Source organism: Lepisma saccharinum, chromosome 4 (genome assembly GCF_977018435.1).
Source record: "Lepisma saccharinum chromosome 4, izLepSacc3.1, whole genome shotgun sequence".
Taxonomy (NCBI): Eukaryota; Metazoa; Arthropoda; class Insecta; order Zygentoma; family Lepismatidae; genus Lepisma; species Lepisma saccharinum.
In genome coordinates, this window is record NC_139232.1 from 103,923,094 (window position 1) to 103,946,581 (window position 23,488).

At 38.5% G+C, this 23,488-nt stretch overlaps 1 protein-coding gene across 1 annotated transcript in view; it reads right to left on the reverse strand.

The window, feature by feature from the left end:
* The window catches only part of LOC145986693 (aminopeptidase N-like), a 69,388-nt gene that overhangs the window by 41,144 nt on the left and 4,756 nt on the right, over nt 1-23,488 (reverse strand). Inside the window, exons 3-6 of the mRNA XM_083121007.1 lie at nt 23,005-23,086; nt 13,734-13,815; nt 9,891-10,083; nt 3,113-3,305 (exon numbers count right to left, since the gene is read on the reverse strand). Of these exons, the coding sequence (XP_082977133.1) occupies nt 3,113-3,305; nt 9,891-10,083; nt 13,734-13,815; nt 23,005-23,086 (550 nt within the window). The remainder of the gene's footprint in view (nt 1-3,112; nt 3,306-9,890; nt 10,084-13,733; nt 13,816-23,004; nt 23,087-23,488) is intronic.

Sequence of the window (23,488 nt, forward strand, 5' to 3'; positions counted from 1 at the left end):
TAAAGAGATAGGTTTGGAAGTTAACAAAGAGAAAAGTAAATGTATGCTTACAAGCCGAAACCAAGTGTTAGGTAATAATCAAAATCTAATTATTGATAACAACTCGTTTGAACTAGTTTCCAAATGCAAATACTTAGGAGTAATATTAACAAATGAAAATTATATTAAAGAGGAAATAAAATGTAGGCTTAATTCAGGAAATGCATGTTACGTCTCTCTTCATAAACTATTGTCTTCTCGTTTAATATCTAAGAAACTAAAAGTTAAAATATACAAAACAGTAATTTTGCCTGTAGTATTATATAGATGTGAAACTTCGTCCCTTACATTGAAAGAGGAACATAAATTGAGAGTATTTGAAAATAAGATCCTTAGGAAAATCTTTGGACCTGAAAGGGATGAGGAGACAGGTGAGTGGAGAAGGCTACATAATTTAGAACTACATAATTTGTATTCATGTCCAGATATCATTAGAATAATTAAATCAAGAAGACTTAGGTGGGCAGGCCATGTGGCTCGAATGGGAGAGGAAAGAGGAGTTTACAGGATTCTTGTTGGGAAACCTGATGGTAAGAGACCTATAGGAAGGCCAAGACGAAGATGGAGGGACAACGTTGAGATGGACCTATAGGAAATAGGTAGGGATGTAAAAGAGTATACAGATCTTGCTCAAGATAGGGACAGATAGAAGGCCTGTGTTGCTGCAGCCATGAACCTTCGGGTTTAAGAAGACTAGAGAGTTAGTTAGTTAGTTAGTTAAGATTGTACCAATGTTCGCTACAAAAATAGGTGAAAAGATGAATGATTTACTTTGTAGTTAGTGGTTATTGTTAGCGTTTTTCTCTAGAGTCATTGTTGGAATTGCTACGTAGTACTAAAAATGATAACTTGATTCATTTACTGCTCTAAGAAGACAATTGGTTCCTTAGCAAAATCCCACTTTAAAACATGAGAGTTTAATTGGCACGCTGAAAATGTACGGAAGAAACACATACAAGAGACTTGTCAGACATGGAAGCGAATTTATTCCCTGCGCCACGTTCGAAACCACCACGTCGTCGTCACGAGGCTCGACACGGTCGACAACTCTCGCCCGGCACGATCTCGTCTTTGAGACTCCTATACTCATACTGTCGATACTCGGGCTACCCCGGAAAACGATGGCAACGCAGTAGATCTAACTTCGACTGCAGTAGGAAGTAGATCGGGTTCAACCGGAGCCATCCGAAAGGAATCGTCCGGGAGAAAACACATAATATTCCGCTACATACAGCAGATGGACCTGTTTTAGCAAGCGGAACTTTTCGCAACTCATTTTAGGAGCTATTTTCAAATAAATGAACATCTCCACGAATTAGAGATTGAACGGGAAGTCTTCAATAGTTACAGCCAACTACAGCAAATGGCCCCAATATTAGATGCTCAGCATATCACACCTAGAGAAGAAGGACGCACAAGTCAAAAATTAAAATCCTCGTCTGCACCAGGATCGGATGGAGTGCCAGTTGAAGCTTTGAAGAACATGACCAGAAAAGGCTTTGTCTATCGCGCCAAACTCTTTACGGCCATCTTGAAAATTGGATACTTTCCACGTAGTTGGAAAATCGCAAAAGTGGTCGCTATTCCCAAACAAGGAGAAAATCCGAACGACACAAATAACTACAGACCAATAAGTCTCCTGTCGCACATCATCAAAATCTTAGAGAGAATCACCTGTAAAACACTCAACACCATCTAATTCCAATTCATCAATTTGGATTCAGAGCGAACCACAGCACTATGGAACAGATCTTAAGAGTCATTGATTATGCAGCAGTGCATAACATCCGCAAACATCGTGTTCCGGGAATATTCCTAGTCGTGCAAAAAGCCTTTGATCGTGTTTGGCATATTAGATTAATCTATAAATTACAACAACTATCGTTTCCTATAAATTACAACAACTACCGTTTCCACAGTGCTACACGAAATTAATACTCGATTACCTTACCAGAAGCTCCTTCTTGGTCAATGTTGAAGGTAGAAAATCTCAGGCACGTGACATAGCTGCAGGTGTACCACAAGGATCCGCTCTTTCTCCCATGTTCTACGCTCTCTACACGGCAGATCTTCCGCAAACATCTGAAGGCATCATGGCCACGTATGCTGATGACACTGCATTTTCTGTGCATGCCAAGAAATTATCAACTTATGAAGTTGGAATGAAAAGGTATCTTCCAATATTTGAAAAATGGGCCACCAAATGGAAAATTAAAATACATGCAGGGAGATTTAAGGCCATAACAATAGGGGCAGACGGTGCCAAAAGCAAGGCTAACCTCCATCTTTTTGGAAAACATATCCCTGCTGTAAATAAAGTCACATACCTGGGAGTAAGCATCAACTCGAGATTAACCTTTGGATCTCACATTGAGAATATCTGCACACGAGCCAAGCAGACAGTGGAATACATCACTCCAATGCTTAGATAACCGCCATTAACATTAGAAACTAGACTACACATATATAATATAATGGTGAGACCGATACTGATATATGCTGGCCCATCGTGGATGCAAGCTGCCCAAAGTCATCTTAAGAAAATTCAAGAAGTACAAAATAGAGCCCTTCGTGTAATTGTCACTACTCTAGAGCTATGAGAACTTTACAAATGCACGAGGATCTAGAACAACCCATGATTATAACTATTCTGAGGTATGTAAGAGAAACATTATGGACCAAACTGGGCACGCATCCCAACCCACAAATAGAACAAACTCTTCCTCGAATTAAGAGAGTACACTTTCCACGTCCGCCATAAAGATTACCTGGCTACTCAGAACCAATCGTCTAATTGACCATCTTGTAGTGTTTTTTTTATTGTCACGCTTGTGTTGTATTGTATTCCTTGTATTTATGTTTGTATTATTAATTCGGGAACATTGTCGATAAAATCTTCCGCGACAGTTGCGGAAGACATTTGTAAAAAAGAGAATGTAAAGAAAATATTTATGTTGTATTATACAATAATATTTGTGATACAAGTTAATGTAATAAACAAGATGCTGACTTAGACAAAAGCTGACACCAATGGGAAAGGAGGAAGCGAATTAATACGTGGTATAAAACTCACCTACATACTCGGGATTGGCAAGGATAAATTTGTTTCTATCTGGAAGCCCGGTCAGCACTCCTTCCTTCTCTTGTAGGAAGATCTTAGCTCTCCTATCAACGAACTGAAGCTCGTCTTGCGTTGTGTAGGGGATGGGAATAGTCCACAGCAGGTCCTTATTTGTTTCTTCGCCTTTCATTTCTATGTAGACTTTCTGTAATTAACGTATGAGAACATTCCATATAATCTATTCTTAAGTCTACACTCTAAACAATTGATTGATTGATTGATTGATTTAGTTTATTTTACTTCGCGTTTTGTGCCTCTTCGCTAATTTGCAAAGATGGGGATGAGTGATGAAATGATGAAATTGATGAATGGAGATTCACAAACAACCAAGCCCGACCGGGATTCGAAACCGGGACCCTTGGCGTCACAGCGCGATGTGCTAACCACTCGGCCACAGGGTCGGGCGTTACACTCTAAACAATATAACAGTCGCACATAATGTTGTAAACTGAAGAAAGAGGGAGATAATGCTTGATCTAGTTTATTTTACTTCGCTTTTCTACCACTTCTCGCTAATCGCGAAGATGAGAATGAGTGATGACATGATGAAATTCATGAAGAAAGACACACTCAAAAACACCCATGTTCAACCTGCTATTTTAATCCGGGAGCCCTGCGTTGTATCGCTCTGTGTTAACCACTCTGCCACGGAGGTCGATGTTAGAAAGAGAGAGAGATACGTATGTTGCTGCGTTAATCAACTTCCGGGGTTTGGAGATACTAGAGGGTTAGTTAATATTTACCTTCCACAATATTCCAATGTTTCAGTCGGGAAGAGACTCCCAAGGGAAAGAAATACATCACGTACCTAAAGAAACGCAGGAGGGGATGGGTATCGTGCAGGGTGGAGAAAAAAATTAACAAACTCATATTTTTGCCCCAAAACGTCTCTCAATTCCTGGTTTACGAAAACTTTCTCTGAACTTTTACTCTACGTACACAGAAATGTTACGTTTTATATAGTTGCAATGTGTAGAGTGACAGAGAAATCAAATTTTATGACGTCAGCAGGAAAACCTACATTTTGCACATTTTCACGGCAGTGTGCAATGCTGCGACCTCAGATTGCACGGCACGATGCATACTGGGTATCTACACAACATGGGAAGCAAAAAGTACTGAAATTGACAAAGAAATAGTTATTTTGATTTTTTTTTGTGGAATTAGTAACAAACAATAAACTTGTTACATGGGTGGCAACACTGTTCTGAATATTCTCGTCTAAAGAAAATGCTGGAAATGCCCAGCCCTCTGTTTTAAGGCACATTTCAGACGACGCCGTAAGTTGCAGAAAAAAACTTTTTCCACGACTTGTGGGCTGATGTTGTTAATGACATGCAAAATGTTTGTCTGCAGATGTTGTAATGTTTGTGGATTGTCTTCATAAACAACATCTTTTAAGTAACCCTACAAGAAGTAATCTAGTGGGAAGATGTCGGGGGAGCGAGGGGGCCACAAGCCCTTTCCAATCAATTTGTCACGAAAAATTCTCTCAAGAAAGACTTTGTTTCGCGTGATGAATGACTTGAAGCAGCATCTTGTTGAAACCATACGTCTCTCTCATCCTCCTCTAACATCGACACAAATTCCTGCACAATGTTCATATACACAGCACTATTCTTCACAGTCTCTTGGAAGAAAATTGAAGAAAAATGGTCCAACAATGCACCGCTATGATATTGCACACCAGACACCTATTTTCGTCGAAATAAGTGGCTCCTCATGAGAGTTTACGGTAGCCCATATCCTAAAGTTCTGACTGTTAACATAACCCGATAGGTGAAACCATTCTTCGTGGAAAAAATAAACTTTGTCAAGTTCCCTTTGAGACTTGAATGTCTGAAGAAACCATCTAGCAAATCGTATTATTTTGCCCTTGTCCGGAAATTTAAGTTCATGTACGACATGAACACGGTGAGACGAAACTTTAACTTACGCAATGCTTTGTGTATGATAGATTTGGGTATATGCGATTCTTTCGATAAACGCCGGAGTGATTTCTTAGGTGAACGAGCATACCGACGTTCCAAATCTTCCAAAAAATCAGCTGTAAAGGCACTAGGTGTTCCACTTTGTGGCTTGTCACACACGCGACAAGTTTCATCAAATTTGTTTTGAAGCCGCAATATTGTTTTCCTATGTGGTACACTCTTCTCAGGATACCTCAATGAAAACTGTTCCTGCACCTGTTCATGACTGTTTGTTCTCAAGAAGCATTTGAGGATAAAAACACGTTCTTGCAAGATGTAACTCACTTCAAAAGATAAAAGGAATAATAACTTTAGAATCAAATTAATAACAGCACTCTCAGCAGATAGAACAACGTCACTCACATACGACACAAAACCAACGAGCCAACAATGCAACAAACAGAGCAGCGCTGACAGGTTCGATCCAGACACACAGCATGGCAGCGCCGGCTTGATTGCTCACCAGAGAAGTCAGTGTTGCCAACCAACAAACAGTAAAAGTTACCGTCCATAAGAGATTTACAATTTACGATCACTCGATATCAGTACTTTTTCCTTCCCATGATGTGTAGATATCCAGTACGCATCGTGCCGTGCAATCTGATGCTCGCAGCATTGCACACTGCCGTGAAAATGTGCAAAAAGTAGGTTTTCCTCCTGACGTCCTAATATTTCATTTCTCTGTCACCCTACACACTGCAACCAAAAAAATAGCCTATTTCGACATTTCTGTGTACGTAGAGACTATATGTTCAGAGAAAATTGTCGTAAACCAGGAATTGAGAGACGTTTTGGGTCAAAAATATGATTTTCTTCATTTTTTCTCCACCCTGCACGATACCCATCCCCCCTCCTACATTCAACTGCAAAAACATGCCAAAAGACCATGCTCTCTTGTGTTAAAGCCTTATTCATCTCCGACATTTCGTTACCAATTTACAGCTAATCAAATTTCAAGGGACAGGACTTTGTGGACACTCTGTATAAGTCGACATGCCACATAGCGGTTTGCCAGACAAGAAAGTAGAAAAACCTACGACAAGATAGAAGGCATAATGGAAAAAAAGAAAGGAAGAGAGCATACATTATCGTAATGAGAGTTTGGAATGCAGTAGTAGGAGAAGGCGAAGAGGGAAAAAGAATAGGAAGACATGTATTAAAATACAGAAACGAGAGAGGTGAATTGCTGGTCAACTTCTGCAGGAGTAACTCACTCATTGTCGGAAACTCTCTCCTCCAACAGCATAGGAGAAGAAGATACACATTGGCATCCCAAAGGACAGCAGAAGATATCGGACAGACTACATCCTGGTAAACGAGAGATTTAGAAACTGCCTCAAAAATCCAGAAACCTTGCCAGAAGCTGACATAAATTCAGACCATGTACTAGTAGTGAGAGAAAGAAACTTTTGTTTGAAGAAGATAAAAAGAGGACAGAAAATGAAGAAACCTAATTTCGAGAAACTAAAGGATGAAACACAAAGGAAAAGGTTTCAAACAGAATTTAAAGGAAATGTAGTTGAAGTGAAAAGTGTTTTTTAAAACAGTGACACGATCTGGGAAGGAATAAAAGTTTGCCTTAACATAACTGTCGAAGACACCATAGGGTACAGGGAATGAAATAAATAGAAGAGACTATGGATCACACAAAGTATGCTCGAGAAAATATAAGATAGGAAAAGATAGAATAACATTAATGCACAGGAAGGAAGAAAAAATACAGAGAACTGATTAACCAGGTAGAAAAGGAAACATATAAGGGGAAACAGAAATGGATGAAACAAAAAATTCGAGGAAATTGGTGTACCATGAAATTCAATGTCTGGACTTTACAAAAGAAGTGGGAAGCTATTTGGATGATGGAAGATGAGAGCGGAAACGAAATTATGGACAAACAAGAAATACTTAGAACATGGTAAGAGTATATAAAAGATCTGTACGGGAAAGGGAACCGACCAGATGCTTTATGCCTAGAAAATGAAGGAGGACACAAAAGGGCTACCCACCATGATGGAAGAATTTGAACTGGCCCTCTGTAATGGTTTATATTCTTCTGTGGAGAGTAACCTGCCTTGGCTCGACCTGTTACGTGCTTTCGTTACTTACCCAGGCGAATAGTTTATGTTATACAATAAAAAACTAATAAAACGGTTCAACAGGACTAAAAGACATAGATTAACTATCATACAAATATTGTTATATTCTTGACCACTGAGAGAACCTTCCAAGGTCTCTCCTCTAGCCCAAGAACTTAAGAATGCCATTCCCCGCTATTCCGCAGGATCCTTTATATAGACCCTCCGAAGAATGACCGGAAAACTGGAAATTTCCACCCCTTAATGACGTAAAGGGAAAAATATAAAATTAACCACCTTCCACAACCCTGCTTTCAGTCACATAGACCAAGCCTCTAGTACATTGTTTTAAAACTGCATGAAAAAAGGAGTTACATTGGTATTAAAAGACAAAATACTAAAAATGCATAACAAGTATTTAAAAAGGACCATGTACTGATTCTATCATTACATCTCAAACAACTGAAGAACAGAAAAGCAACAGGAAGTGACCAAATTCCTGTAGAACTCATAAAAATGTGGGTGAAGGAAAGAAAGAAATGCTACATTTATGCAATGAAATCTATGATAAAGGTATATAGCCAGAGAATTTCATGGAAACAATGTTAGTACCTTTACAGACGAGAAGTAACTCGAAGAAATATTCTGAATATATGACAGTCAGTTTAATATCACAATCAGGAAAAAGGTGTGGAAATGTTTGTAGCCTTTGTTGATTTGGAGAAACCTCTCAGGGATCCTGAAGAATATTTGGGTAGATTGAAAGGGAGGGAGGCTTATCTGCAACCTATATATGAGACAACGTGCCAAAGTGAGAATGAAGAAAAGAACCAAGGAAGTTAAGTTGGAAGAGGGTCACGACAAGGCTTCTGGCTCTCTCCTACATTATTCAACATCTATGTAGAAGAAATTTTTAAAAATTGTTTCCATAGCAAGGGAGGAGTAGCAGTAGGAGGATGGACAATATATTGTATAAGATTTGCAGATGACATAGCATTCTTTTAAAATATATTAACTGATGCTATGTTTAAATCTATATTATTTTTAGCAGAAAATGAATGGACCATAAATGCCATGCAAGCAAAGATGAATAACCTCTGTGAACAGTTCGGGATAAGAATAATGTGAAGAAGACGTAAGCAATAGTGATCGGAAGAAAACCGAGAAAGGCAAAAGTGAGCGTCAGAGGTGAGAGAATCGAACAAATAGATAGTTTTAAATATGTTGGATGCATCATAAGCAGTGATATGAAATTCAGTCAAGAAATAGAAGTGAGAGTAACACCGGTAAACTTGCAAGAAGAGCTCAGGGAGAGGATCTTAACAGCTGGTCAACACATCAAAGACACCATCACATCACGAGTTAAGAGACCAAATGTCCGTAAAAACCTGCGTGCCTACATTCGTAACGGAGGTGCCCACTTTGAGCAAGATGTGTAATGTTCTTTAATTGTATTCTTCATTGATTCCATTCACATGAAGATGAATGAAGTATTATTTCTTGTACACAAATGTGATTGTTAGCAACATTTGTACCTTGTTGGATAGCAGATGTCACAAGGAAGTAATTTAGGTAATTTGTACGCTTCGTGTTCGTACCATTTTTGTTATTAATAGGTGGCCAAGTAAACTAAGAGTGCATTTTTTTATCATCTCTTGTAAGTTTAGATCCACCCGTTACTTACATGTGATTGTTATTTGGGAAAAACGTTTTTTCAAAGAACCACTTATTTGTTAGCTATCTAAAAAGGCTGAAATAAGTTCCATACAATGAGCAGTTTTTTTCTCAATTCATCTTTTTATGTGGAAAATTGTCATTTTTTTAAAAAAAAACAATTGAAATTCGATTATCTCGAAAACTACTAATTTTCGGACGGGGTATCATATGGTCAAATTTATTGCAAATTGTCTGTACTTTAACACCTTTCAGGGAATACATCTAATTACCAGTCACCCTGTATATATATATATATATATCGTGTTCCTGTAAAGCAAAGTAATTAATTCCTACCAAAGCAATTTCTGTAATGCTCTACGGAAACATCCGAACATCTCTTGGAGAGGAGAGGAAAGTACTAAAAAAAAGAACATCGGTTTACATTTAGAGGGCAATGTGTTTGTTTATATACATTATGTATGTTAGGGCTAAGCCGATTACATCTTGAACCCATACCGATACTCTTACGATACCGATGCTTGGAAATTTTGTACTCGTCAGAGATATCCAATGTTATTGATTAGTCTTGTGTCATGGTTGCTTAAAGCGAAACTTGTTATTTACCTTAATTTATCAAGCAAACTCATACCAAGCTTTGTAATAATAACAGTATCAGTAGGTAACCATAGCAATGAAAGTGCAAATGACATGAGTTCGTGAGAAGTGTTTTTAGGCAGGATTTATACAATTATTTTCTGTGTGTCAACGAATGAATTTCACCCTGGTACTAGTGGTACAAATATCAATTGAAACTTCGAATATTACTTAAATTTCAGGATAATTAGACTGTCGCGCGCAGTTTTCAACAATCAAAACACCGCCAAAGTATCGGCCAGTATCGGTAAATTAAATCGAACCGATACTTTCAATACATCGGCATCAGAAATTCAACCCTAATATATGTACATACTCGTCTTTTTTTTATTATTTTATTTTTTAATTTATTAATTAATATTACGTATATATTACCTGGCTTAGAGTTGCTGTGTTGTTCTCGTAGTTCCTGTTAATGGTGACAACAGGAACTCTGCTGTAATTGGTCCATGTGGCTGCAACATCAGGGAGAGATATGCTGGCAGGCAATGATCCATCCTCGTGGCAGAGCTCATCAAAAGTTTGCCAGAAATATTTCTTGTTGTTGTCGTCGTCGTATGAAGATTTCCTGAGGAGAATGAATTAAGATTATTACTTCTCATTAAATGTATTTGCGATCTCTGAAAGTTCAACTCACGCTCTCTTCTCTCTTTTTTTGTGTGCGTGCGATTGTGGCGGAATGGCAAATAGTAGGGAGAGAGACAGAGAGAGAAAGTTATGTAAGGCAGTAAGCAGACACGAACAATATCTAGTACAGAGTAACGAAGTGTGTGTTATGACGGTACACCCCAGGCGCAGTGGTCCACAAATCAACCAAGTTACACAACTCCATAGTTGCCAACCAATTTACAAAACTGCATACTCGTGACTTCCAAATTAAAATAAAAAATAACAATTTAAAAGAAAATGGAAAATTATCCACCCCATATTGTAATGGTAATGTAACTCCCGTCCAGTAACGCACGATGCGCAGTTTGCAGCTTGACAGGTCTGCAGACTCAACAAACAAAAAAAGAAAATGAACACTATCCCGCTTCCCATATTTAAAATGAGGATAAATGTATCCCACCCTATATTTGTTTCATTTTTCGTTACCCTTCCTGTTACTTCATGGGCAACGCTCGGATATAATGCACTTCACTTATTTGCAGCCAAAGAATATTTAGTTGTGATTACTTTAATCTAAATTTGGCACTATTGCTTTCCATCAACCCTCGCACAAATGACAATTAAACACACATGTTTGTTATGCACAGGGAAATTCCACGACCTGAAAGAGAAGGATTGTTATTAAGACACATGAAATAAAACTTGCTGTGATCTTCGTAAATAATTTGTAAATTTGAACAAATTCCAATTTAAAACATGATGTTTATTATATTAATGAATTTTAACATCACCACCTTAGTATGACAGGTTGAATCTGTAAGTTCTAGAACATATATTGTCACAATAATTTCTTCGAAGTTACTCGAAAGGTAATCCTCCTCTAATCCTTACCAAGTAAGGTATTTTGTCCTACGAACCTGATATAATAGAAAAACAACAACACGAATAATTTTTACTTATAAATAAATAAATAAACTTCTCAACACTGCGATGCTAGCTTGCACAATATGTGTGCTTTTTCTATCTTCTATATCAGCTGACACCAGAATGCAATATGGCGTCGACTACTTTGGAATTGGCTCGAAGCGAATACTTCTATTATTATTAATATAAGATATGCTGTATTACAAGGATATCAGCTTATCGATTAGACCAAATTACAGTCACATTGGATATGTATTTTCTCGACGTCGTGCGAACGTAATGCTTCCCTATGCGTTAAGACCATTACATGTCATCCCTTAACTTGGGCAATGCATTTGCAGAAACAACAAATCTGCAGCCGGAAGTTTCTTGACGTAAAGCTTACATACGCCGTTCTTCTTAGTCCAAGTTCTTCTTCCCGCACGATCTGCACATCACCTAGGTCGGGCTGGTATATGAACAAAGCCATACCATGGCTGCGTCACACAAAATCCTGAAGTGATTCGTTCCCAACGCTAAAAGCAAGCCATGTCTTTGTCAGCCATGACACGATGTGTCCTTTTTTTCCATCCTCCTTTAAACTTGCCGCACAATTTCGATTAACAATACCGCCTTTTAAATTGTTCAATACATTATAAAATTGTGTGTTAAGGATCGGTATAACAACAACGCAAACACCAAATCGCATTTTCCTGCACTCCTTTTTGTTGCCTTCCGCAGGCACTACTTTTAAGATGCATCAGTCATCCGGCATTCTGCAATATGTACACCAGAGAGGCCGACGACTACATCAAATGAACTTTTGTTAGGGATCCCCATAATACATGGACTCAATATAAAAAACATAACTTCACATCTTGTGGGTACTTTCAAACAATATCACATTTCAGCCATATTGTTAAATTTAGTGACAATTTTCAACACTTAAGTAAATGAAAAGGATCCCTAATGCTTGCGTAACTTCTATGCATGAAATCTCAAACTTCTTAAATATTCACATGCGCTTATGATGACTGTGACTGTGATAGTGTGTGTGTGTGTGTGGGGGGGGGGGGGGTTTGTGAATGTGATAGAGAGCGAATTCGCATTTGCTTTGTTTTAGGTCCGTTTAGCAAAGATATGAGGGTAGACAATGATAGGATGAAATGTATTATCCCATACACATACCAACTTACAGAACACACATCCTTCAAAGGAGAATTTGATTGCAAGAGCGCTTTCCCAAATGGTCTAACTCTCAAGAGGCATGCAGAGAGAAAAATGTAACACAGACAAACTGAGGAACGAGATGAAAACAGAGATGATGAGAGAGAAAGAGTGGATGAGAAAAAGAGATATAAGCAGAGGAATAGAAGCTTAGACATGTTCGCAGATATAAAGACGAGAAAGAGAGAGAGAGAAGAAGCGACAGAAGGGGAAGAGAGCGAGAGAAAGGTAAAAGAAGAGGGAGATAAGAAAAAGAGAGAAAGACGGGCAGAGAGGGAGACAGATAGTAGGAAGAGGGAGAAAAAGAAAGACAGAGAAAGGAGGAAGGGAAAAGATAGAGAGAAGATTCAAGGGAGAGGGAGAGAAATAAATACAAAGACAGGAAGAAAAATAGGTTGAACGAAAGAGGGGAAAACAGAAAAATCAACACATAGAAAGTGAGCGAGGAAGGAAGAGAAAGGGAAGGGAATGTGAGAAAGGGAAGCAGAGAAAGAAAGATCGAGAGATTGAACATGTTAATTCAGATGGAGGGTGTAGTCGATTGTCAAGCACCATTGCAAGAGAGGATCGTCCCACTATTGACGTTGGAAACTAGAAGCTAAAAATCACTCCAGACTCCTCAAAAATATAACAATAATGAGGTAAACAATGGTCAAACCGTGTAGCGACATCGGAAACTAACAATACTACTTCAGAGAGACTATTGGTTGTCTGCTGCAGAAAGTCATCCAACAAGGAAAGCACGTTAATACATTATTTTACTGGAGAAGAAGCACAGAGACACACACAGTGAAGGATAAAGTAGGAATATAGGGGGAGAGAGAGAGATAAGTAGATGAAGAAAGATGTGTGGAAACATAAAATAAAAGAAAATGAATTGACAAACAGAAGAACAAAGACATGGACAGGAAAAATAAAAGGCTCACGAAGAAAAATGGAGAGAGAGAAATAGAGAAAGAAAAGAAGGGAGGGAAGCAGATAGCAAGAAGAAAACAAACAGAAACAAGATAATGGGGAGAGAGTGAGAGTGAGAGTGAGAATCTAGTGAGCGTAAGGACACAGAGAGGATGAGAAATGCACAAGCAGAATGAAACGTATTGGAACACCCACAAATCAAGGGGTCCCTCATTAGGACCTTGGCAGAGACCACTTGAAACTGTAGGTTCAGTCCCGATTACCTTATTTGTGCATACAATTTTTTAAACTTTGACAAACATTTCGAAACACACACTGAGATCGCAAGAGAGAGAGAGAAACGACACCAATAGAGCCAGGAGGGACGAACACCCCCCTCCCCAAGTCAACCAAAAATAATGGGCTTTTCTCTTGTGTTTGTGCACTAAATGTGACGCCTCCCCCATCAAAGGCAAATATTCCTACTCCCAATCTTTGCATCTCTACTAGCTTTTTTCTGGTAGCGTCACTAGATACATACATACACACACAAACACACACATAAGAAACTGTCTGAATACTTACCCCTCTCTGTCCAATTTACTCAACGTCCTCTGGTAATTAGCAGGAGAAACTGTTTCATTGAACATTGATCTAATCACAAGTTCTGGAAAGAAAGAGACGATTCTCAGTTATTTAAGCACCAAGAAATTTAATGGACATCTTGGTATGAACTTTACATCTAGATTGAAGGGTGCCTTAAGATTGAAATTCCACCCGTGTGAGGTGGATTTTTGTGGAACACAGAAAAATTTAGAAAACTTCTATACAAAACAAATATAGACAAGATATAAAAACGAAACTTGATGAAACAGGAGAGGAGAATGATGTAGAAGTGGAATGGGATAATTTAAGAAACATCATTGATAGTACAGCTAATAATGTATTAGGAACCAAAGAATACGAAAAAAATGATGATTGGTTTGATGAAGAATGCAAAAAGGTGGTTAAAGCAAAAAATGAAGTCAGAAATAGATGTCTTAATAGGACTACAAGATCAAATAGAGAAAAATATGAAAATCTGAAAAAAAAATGCTTAAAAAATATGTAGAAAAAGAAACGTCAAGCAACAAAAGCACAAACAGAAATGTTACAAGAACTAAACACCAAAGAAGAATATAGAAAATTCTATCGAACTCACAAATTTATAACACACCAGTATAAAGCAAGAAGTAGGCACTTAAAATCCAAATATGGTCAAATCCTAACTGAACAAGCAGAACTAATGAATAGATGGAAAGAATACTTCCAGGGAGAGAAACACAACCAGGATTTTGAAGTACCCTACTGGAATGTAATGAGGATCAACAGGATAATGGCGACATATTAGTTGATGCACCAACATATGAAGAAGTAAAGACAGTAATTAAAAACTTTAAAAAAATGAAAGCACCAAGAATTGACAATATGAACATGGAGCTTATACAAGCAGAGGGAAAAGAAATGTATCGCAGAATACATAAACTTATAATTAATATATGGAATACAGAACAAATACCAAATGATTGAAATATAGCACTGGTGTGACTTGTACTTAAAAAGGGGATAAAACAGTCTGCGAAAAGTATAGAGGCATAGCATTATTAAACAACCTATATACTGATGATATTATAGGAGAGTATCAAAGCGGATTTAGGAACAACAGAAGTACTACAGTTAAAATCCTGATGATGTGTTTGATTTTCGAGAAATGCTACGAATATGATATAGATTTGCATGTTTTGTTTATTGACTTCAAACAAGGCTTCGATTCAGTACACAGATCAACAATATTACAAAGGTTACAAGAAATTGGAATACCAAATAAATTGGTAACATTAATCCAGATGATAATTTAAAACACTAGAGCCTCAGTTAAAATAGAAAATGTAAGATCTGATTTTTATTTATATTATGACAGGGTTCCGCCAAGGAGATCCTCTTTCAGCAGCGTTATTTAATTTAGCTTTAGACTCAGTAATTAAAAAAATAGATACAAAAGGAGATATCAGTACTAGACTAAATCAAGTCACAGCATACGCTGATGACGTAGCTATTATAGCAAGAACTAAGAACGTTCTTTCAGAAATATTTATAAGTCTAGTAGAGGAAGCTGCAATAGTACGACTCCAAATTAATGAAAACAAATTAAATACATGAATATTAATAGATCAAATATGGATAATATTTGATCAATGCTAATAAATAATTACTCCTTTGAGCGTGTTAGTAATTTTACATACCTTGGATCTACACTTATTGAAAATAATAAAATACAATCTGAAATTGACGAAAGAATAAAAAAAGGTAATAAGGCCTATTACCAAATACATCCCTGTTAAAATCGAAACCTCTGAAACGAAATACAAAAATGAAGATATATCCTACTATGATAAGACCAGTGGTTACATAATACATACATAATACATTAACGGAGCAGACATTATACGATATATTAAAAGCCAAAGAATTAAATGGTTAGACCACATACAAAGAATGGATAACACGAGAACTATAAAATGCATACTAGAATGGATATCTATGGGGAGACGACCAATCGGAAGACCTTGGATGAGATGGTTTGAAGATTGAAGATGTATGTGAGGATCTAAAGATTCTCAAAATTTGAAATTTGAAAGAAATGGCAAAGAAGAGGAAAGATTTGAATGACAAATTGTTGTGATGCTAATGGAAGAAGAAGAAGGAGGATTTTTGGCATCCCTTCCTTTGCACCCTTCCATCCCGGACTTTCAACCCTGGCTCCCTATTTCCTCCAAAGAAAAAAAGGACAACGTTATAAACTTATCGTTATAATGACTAAAAATACAGTTATTTTTATAATATCTCACGTGTTACTATTTAAAAGAAGTTTATTATAGGTATGTGTTTAATTCGTACATAATGATATCAAAAGGAGAAAAATCTCTTACCTTAAATTGCTACATGACTTTGAAGTATAATTATTGTATTATGCACCAGTAACTTCAATTAATTCTTGTCTACACATATCCAACTTCTTAAGAGATACATAGCTACGCTTACGTAATCAGACAAAAAGTTTTGGCGCTATTCAAGGGGGACGTCATTTTTGGTGCCCCCGAGGGTGACGCCCCGGGCTGTTACCCGAGTTGCCCGGCCCTTAAACCTCCTCTATTAGATTCTCTCTAGATCGCGAATTCTCTATCAATTCGTTTAAATGAAACACAATACTTTTGCAGATTTCACTGTTAACCTTCTTGTGTTAAACTTTTTTTCTCATTTGAAGTAATTATGATAATCTTGTAACGACCCTGCGTGGTCGCCATTCACTTATTATTATTAGACCTTGCGTTGTCGCAATATTCTTTTTAATTTCGGATGATAGAGTTAAGCGGAATGTCCCTGCGAGGCCTACGCTTTTAGTTTAAATGTATTCTGTAAACGTTAACGGATCCACCTCTACGTTTATTAGCTTCACTTATTATTAGACCCTGCGTGGACTCTGTATTCTGTAAACGTTATCAATTATTGTCATTTAAACTGTTTAATTTTAGTATTGCAGAGTTCTGCGTGACTCATTATTAATTGTATTGTCTGGATGTACACAGTTTTAGTTATGGTAGCACGTGCATCTAGTGATTTTTTTACTAGTGTTTTCTCAATGTCAAATCACGATAATTCTCAGTGCGGAGTTTGCAATATGTAAAAAAATTAATTGGCAACGCGTACTTGTATAAAATATTATCTAACATTCTTTTAACAAGACTAACCACATATGCTAATGAAATTATAGGTGGTTATCAATGTGGATTTAAACGTAACAGATCAACTACGGATCACATTTTTTACATAAGACAGACACTTGAAAAAAAGTGGGAATATAATCAAAATGTCCATCAGCTATTCATTGATTTCAAAAAAAGCAATATGATTCGGTCAAAAGAGATAAATTATATAATATATTTGTCGAGTTTGGAATACCTAAGAAGCTTGTTAGTATGATAAAAGTAATCACCAGTGAAGCAGAAAGTAAAATTCGTGTGGTATTAATGTCTGTGACAAATTTACAATTCATGATGGGTTAAAACAAGGAGATGTATTATCTCCGTCGCGCTTTAATTTTACCTTATAATATGCTGTTAGGAAGGTAAAAAAAACTAAGGACTAAAATTAAATGGTATGACTCAGTTATTAGCATATGCAGATGAAGTAGACTTATTAGGGGATGATATAAATACAATTAAGAATAATGCTAAAACATTTTTCAAAACTGCTAAAGAGATAGGTTTGGAAGTTAACAAAGAGAAAACTAAATATATGCTTACAAGCCAAAACCAAGTGTAAGGTAATCATCAAAATCTAATTATTGATAACAACTCGTTTGAACCAGTTTCCAAATTCAAATACTTAGGAGTAATATTAACAAATGAAAATTATATTAAAGAGGAAATAAAAAGTAGGCTTAATTCAGGAAATGCATGTTACTTCTCTCTTCATAAACTTTTGTCTCCTCGTTTAATATCTAAGAAACTAAAAGTTAAAATCTACAAAACAGTAATTTTGCCTGTAGTATTATATGGGTGTCAAACTTGGTACCTTACATTGAAACAGGAACATAAATTGAGAGTATTTGAAAATAAGATCCTTAGGAAAATCTTTGGACCTGAAAGGGATGAGGAGACAGGTGAGTGGAGAATGTTACATAATTTAGAAGTACATAATTTGTATTCATGTCCAGATATTATTAGAATAATTAAATCAAGAAGACTTAGATGGGCAGGCCATGTGGCACGAATGGGAGAGGAAAGAGGAGTTTACAGGATTCTTGTTGGGATACCTGATGGTAAGAGACCTATAGGAAGGCCAAGACGAAGATGGAGAGACAACGTTGAGATGGACCTAAAGGAAATTGGTAGAGATGGAAAAGAGTATATAGATCTTGGTCAGGGGTGATGATCACATCACCCCCACTCACGACCGGATCAAGAAAGTGTGGGGCGTTACCACCACACCCCCTATACGCCTTCATGGCGTGGTGCTATGCACAGGGGAACACTTTACCTTTACCTTTTAGATCTTGGTCAGGATAGGGACAGATGGAAGGCCTGTGTTGCTGCAGCCATGAACTTTCGGGTTTACGAAGGCTAGAGAGTTAGTTAGTAATTATAGTTAGAATTTTCACCGCCCATGCGCCACCCCGTGTATAAGATCCAGAGAGAGAACTATTGTCGTTCGACGTACACCATGTTGCGGGAGAAGAGATGCAGGGAATCACTTGAATCGTCGTCCAAATGTTTGACACGCTCTTCAGATGCTAAAAGAAATCCTGAATCGACTTCGGTTCCTGTTCGCCGATGGGAAAAACCCGCACAGATTTTGATCTACACCGCCAACGGTGCAGATATAGCACAGAAGATTTGTTTTCTGGTTCGTCGACTGCTAACATTTACCTATAAAGGAACTGCTTGAGAGTTACCTGTTCGACACAGGAAGTAAGAAACAAGATTTGGCAAGCGCTTATTGAGGGCAAATTTGAGCAGCACCTGCAGTTCGCCTCTGGTTCAGATGCACATCAAACACTTAAGGTGGTTATTCGATATATCCCCCGGATCACGCCGACTCGGATATACAAAAAGCTCTACGGCAACTCTGCTTTCATGTCATACAAGTTCGACGTCTTAGAAAACAAGAATATACTTCGCCAAATAAGATTTCGTCATATACAGGCTACTGGGAGAAGGAATGCCACCTCTACCCGCTCGTGTACGTCAAACTCCGACGTAGTGTTCTTCGACCCGGGTGCAAGGATCGTCCCGCCCCGGAAATATTGAAGCTGGACACCCTACTCCAATTTCACATTAGGGTAGAAAGACTCCGACCACAAGAAATCTTGCAATGCCATAAATGTCAGAGATATGGCCACGGGCAGTCTTTCTGCGAGGCCAAACCCCGTTGTGTCAAATGTGCGGGAGAACATTTAAATAAGGACTATCCACAAAGTTCTCCGCAAATATTAGCTCGATGTGCCAATTGTTCCGGTCAACATACCGCCAATTACAAGGGTTGTCCCTTGTTTCGAGAAATCGACTCGATGCATCGCCAAAAACATCCAAACGATCGTCCATTACAAGTCCGACGGCAGAAGAAAGACGAACAACCATCGCCTTCTGCCCCAATCAACTCCATTCCTCGGTCAAAGGGGCCCGAGGATACATCGACGCAGCGACCATCGCCTGCTGCCACTTTCAACTCCATTCTTCGGTCAAAAGGGCCCGAAGTTCCATTGAAAGAGCGACGAGCAGCTTCCCAGCTGTCAGCCAATCACCGACACACAGCGAGCTCTTCGCCTCCTGTAACTACTTCGACGTCACCCGCTCCCGGGAAGACTTAAGACGTCCTTCGGAGCGTCCGACGGCTACTCAGTCAACTATGGAACCCCGATACCTTCAGGGCGCTACAGCTATTAGTGGATGGACTACAACATCTACGAACTTTGACCGATTCAGAAGCACGCTTCTAACATCTTCGGACGTTGGCGGCGCTCTTGTGATATATATGTTTTATGTTGTTCTGTCTTGTGTTGTCCCCCTTTTTGGGATTTCTTGGGAACATTGTATATTTTCTTAATCATGCGATAGTTGCATGAGGACTTTGTACTTATTGATGTAATACTTATACTTTTTACATTTTTGTACTCATTTCCGACTCCAGTTAATGTTCAAACTAAACAATATGCTGGGATACACAAATCCTGACTACAACCTAAGCCCAAAAAAATACGGAGCTCACTTGGCTCCCGGATGTCAACTGGCAAACATCCTGGGAAAAACCGGCCATCCAGCCAGAAGCCTAGCAGCCATCCCAGAAGGAAGGAAGGAGGAAGAAAGAAGAAGAAGAAGAGCCTAGTAGCAACCCAACTACCTGGTCTAATCTATTTTGCTGATAGATGCCAGATTCTACCTGCCCGGCTTGTCTGGGAGCACCAGGACCTCCTTCCTAACCTGCCGTCCTTGTACAGAAGACACCGGTCGGCTTGCCGATTCCTAGCTAGCCCCGAGGGTGTCGCGGAATCCTTTAATCCTTTACCCAGCGTCCGCTTATCGGAGGTGCAGGCTGGCTACGGCCAGTTCCCAGCTGTGGTTGGGGGTACCACGCACATACTACTTTGTCTTACTGGGGAGTCCGTGACGTCGGCCGCAAACAGCGCACTAAATAAAATTAGGTCCCTCTACACCCCCTGGCGCCTCACTGCGAGGAATAAATCGAATGATCCCTGCCCCCTTTGAGTCCAGAAGTGGTGAATGCACGTGTAGGGTAATTGTAAATGCACGTAAGTGAAAAAGGTTAAAGACTAGTGTGCTAACAGACTTTCTTATGATAAGCTCATAATAAATATATATATATAAAGCTGTTGTTCACGTTTTACCCAGCAAGCCCTGAGATATCTAGAGTCTGTGTCCACCGATTGAATTAAGGAAGTTAGCACTTATGGGTAGACTTTTGCCGTCCTCTTAACTGAAGTGTGGCGATTACGTGGTAGGACGTTGCAAAATTTTTGTCGTCCATAACGTGGGGTCCGACAGAACCGTTCATTGTCGATCATAAAGGGACTGTCCAGTGAAAGTGAAAGTGTGTGGACTGCACTAAACATGGACCAATTTCCAGTGCCAGAGCCAATTGGTAAGAAAAGAGAAAAATACTTTGAAACTCTCCGAGCTTTAATTGAGAGCCAAGTGGAAATAAGAAAGAAAGAGGAAGAAGAAGCCAAAAGACGAAGAGAAAAAGAGGGAGAAGAAGAAAAGCGTAGGAATGAACTACAAGCTTTCTTTGCCCAGCAGAGTACTGACATAGAAGGTCTTAAGGCCGGAGTAGAAAGTATCCAAATTACTTCTCAGCAATAGGTAGCAAAGGGTGAGGAAAGATTAAAAGGGGTACTGCAAGAAAGACTGAAACCATTATCTCAGTGGCGCGGACAAGTAGAGATTACAGTGGAGTCCATTGAGAAAGCTGTCCAAAATTTGGGAGAGAAGACCGAATCCATCGAGAAAGTCGTGCAAGAAGAGAAGGAAGTGATGGAGTCAGTAACCTCAACTCTGAGGAAGGACGTAGAGCAGGCCGCTGAAGAGAAGGTGAATTCTCTTAGGGTAGAAACAAGGAAGCTTGAAAGAAGGAAGTGATGGAGTCAGTAACTTCAACTCTGCGGAAGGACGTAGAGCAGTCCGCTGAAGAAAAGGTGAATTCTCTTAGGGTAGAAACAAGGAAGCTTGAAGTATCTCTGCGAAGAGAAATGCAAGATCAGACAGGAACATTTGTTCAGAGGGTAAGAGAACTTCCGGTTCAGTTCCAAAGATTGAATGTTCAGCCAGATGTTCATTCCAGCCCTTTTACTCCGGATTGGGATTTTATTCAGGATTCCACTCCTTATGAGCCGCCTAGGTTAATTGAGGAACCTCTATTCGCTGCCAACAGAATGAAGGCTGGTGGAAGAAAAAGGCCTCGACACGATGATACTTCAGATGGATCGCCATCTAGAAGAAGGCCAGATTTTAAGATGCCCAGAATGGCGGATGTCGCTCACATTCCTAAATTCAAAGGCGACATTGAGGTTCAGTCAGCAGAAAAATATCTTCGGGAGCTCAACGTCAGCTTTGAACTTATGCAGGTACCCGAACATTATAGGCTAGAGTTGCTTCCTAGAGTCTCCACACCAGGGCCAGGCAACCCGTCGACCGAGTAAACTTCGACAACCATCGCCTCTACAAGTGTTCATCTGAGCGAAGAAGAGAAGCGGTAGGGGAAGAAGATGAGCTGGTGACTAAAGTGTAGAAGAAACGGAGGCTCTTATTACTATCATATTTTCTATTGAATTTTAAATGAATATTTCATTACAATTTTTCATAAATCGTAAGATTTAAATTTCTTCAAAATATTTGCCCGAGGAAAGGGCATATATAACGACACTGCGTGGGTCCACCGATTGAATTAAGGAAGTTAGCACTTATGGGTAGACTTTTGCCGTCTCCTAATTCAAGTGTGGCGATTACGTGGTAGGACGCTGCAATCTAAGATTACAAACCTCAAATCGTGTAGCTATTTTATCCACAATATTTACAAAACATTTACAACTTACACGAGAATAATCCTTGTGTTTCTTTTTTTATTGAAACACAAATAAATAAATAAATATTCCACCCAGTGCTGGAGGCCTCCTCGATTGCGCAGTGGTAGCGTCGTCGCCTTGTAATCAACGGTTCCAGGTACGATACCCGGTGGACACTTGGCAAAGTGGTTCGGATCCCACTTTAAACTGTAGGTCCAGTCCCGATTAGCCTTACTGTGCAGAAAGTGGACTTAAAACACCAAATCAATATACAATAAACAATCAGTGCTGGTTCGCAAGTTTGGCAGTTTTTACTAGTTTGGTATACTAGTAGAAAATTGAATTTTATGTGCTGAAACACGAACATCCAAACATAAATCTCGAAAGTTTACACATAGTCGTATCTTGGTTGGGGCAGGAGAGCACTTGCACCAAAAATTTTCAGGTTTATAAAAATGTATAAGTTATTGGTACTTTTGTTAACATCCTGGAACCTTAGTAACAGAGAATCCAGTAATATTTACAATTTCTCAAATGTAACAATATATTTTGGCTTTCAACAATAGTCCTAGATGATATTTTTATTGGGTTGAAAACTCATTGATTCTGCCCCCCAAAGTTAAGCTCCATGTTCGATTCTGACACTCCGAAGTTTGGTCCCAAGTTACACAACTCGTATATATATATATATATATATATATATATAATGAAAGAATAATTAATGTAAAAATACTGTACCATAGGAATATGCGCCCTCTTGTCCGTTAGCAAAATTCAAATAGTTCACATACGTCTTTATTAATCTCAATATGGGATTATCCTGTTAGAAAGAATATCGAGTTAGTATATGTATACAATTTTCCAATATACTATGATTCAACGCAAAATTATACAATACCACAAAAAAAAAAACTCCGCACAGAAAACATGTAAGAATACTGCAGAACAAAAAAATCACACATAGACCCTATTGGGTCAACGTGCACTACACTCCTGAAGTTCTTAGTGTCCAAAATAAATTTGGAAATGGTCGAAATAACCGGCTCTTTTGAAAAGAAAGCAGAGTTTGTTTTGTTGGATGGTCTTCTTTCCATAAAGTGTTTCAAATCAATGAAAATACATTACTTGGCTGCACTCTTCATGTTCCTCCGTGAACAGGTTTACCAGACATTACGTCAAATTATACATGAAGAACTTGAAAGCCGGAATACAAATATCTTAT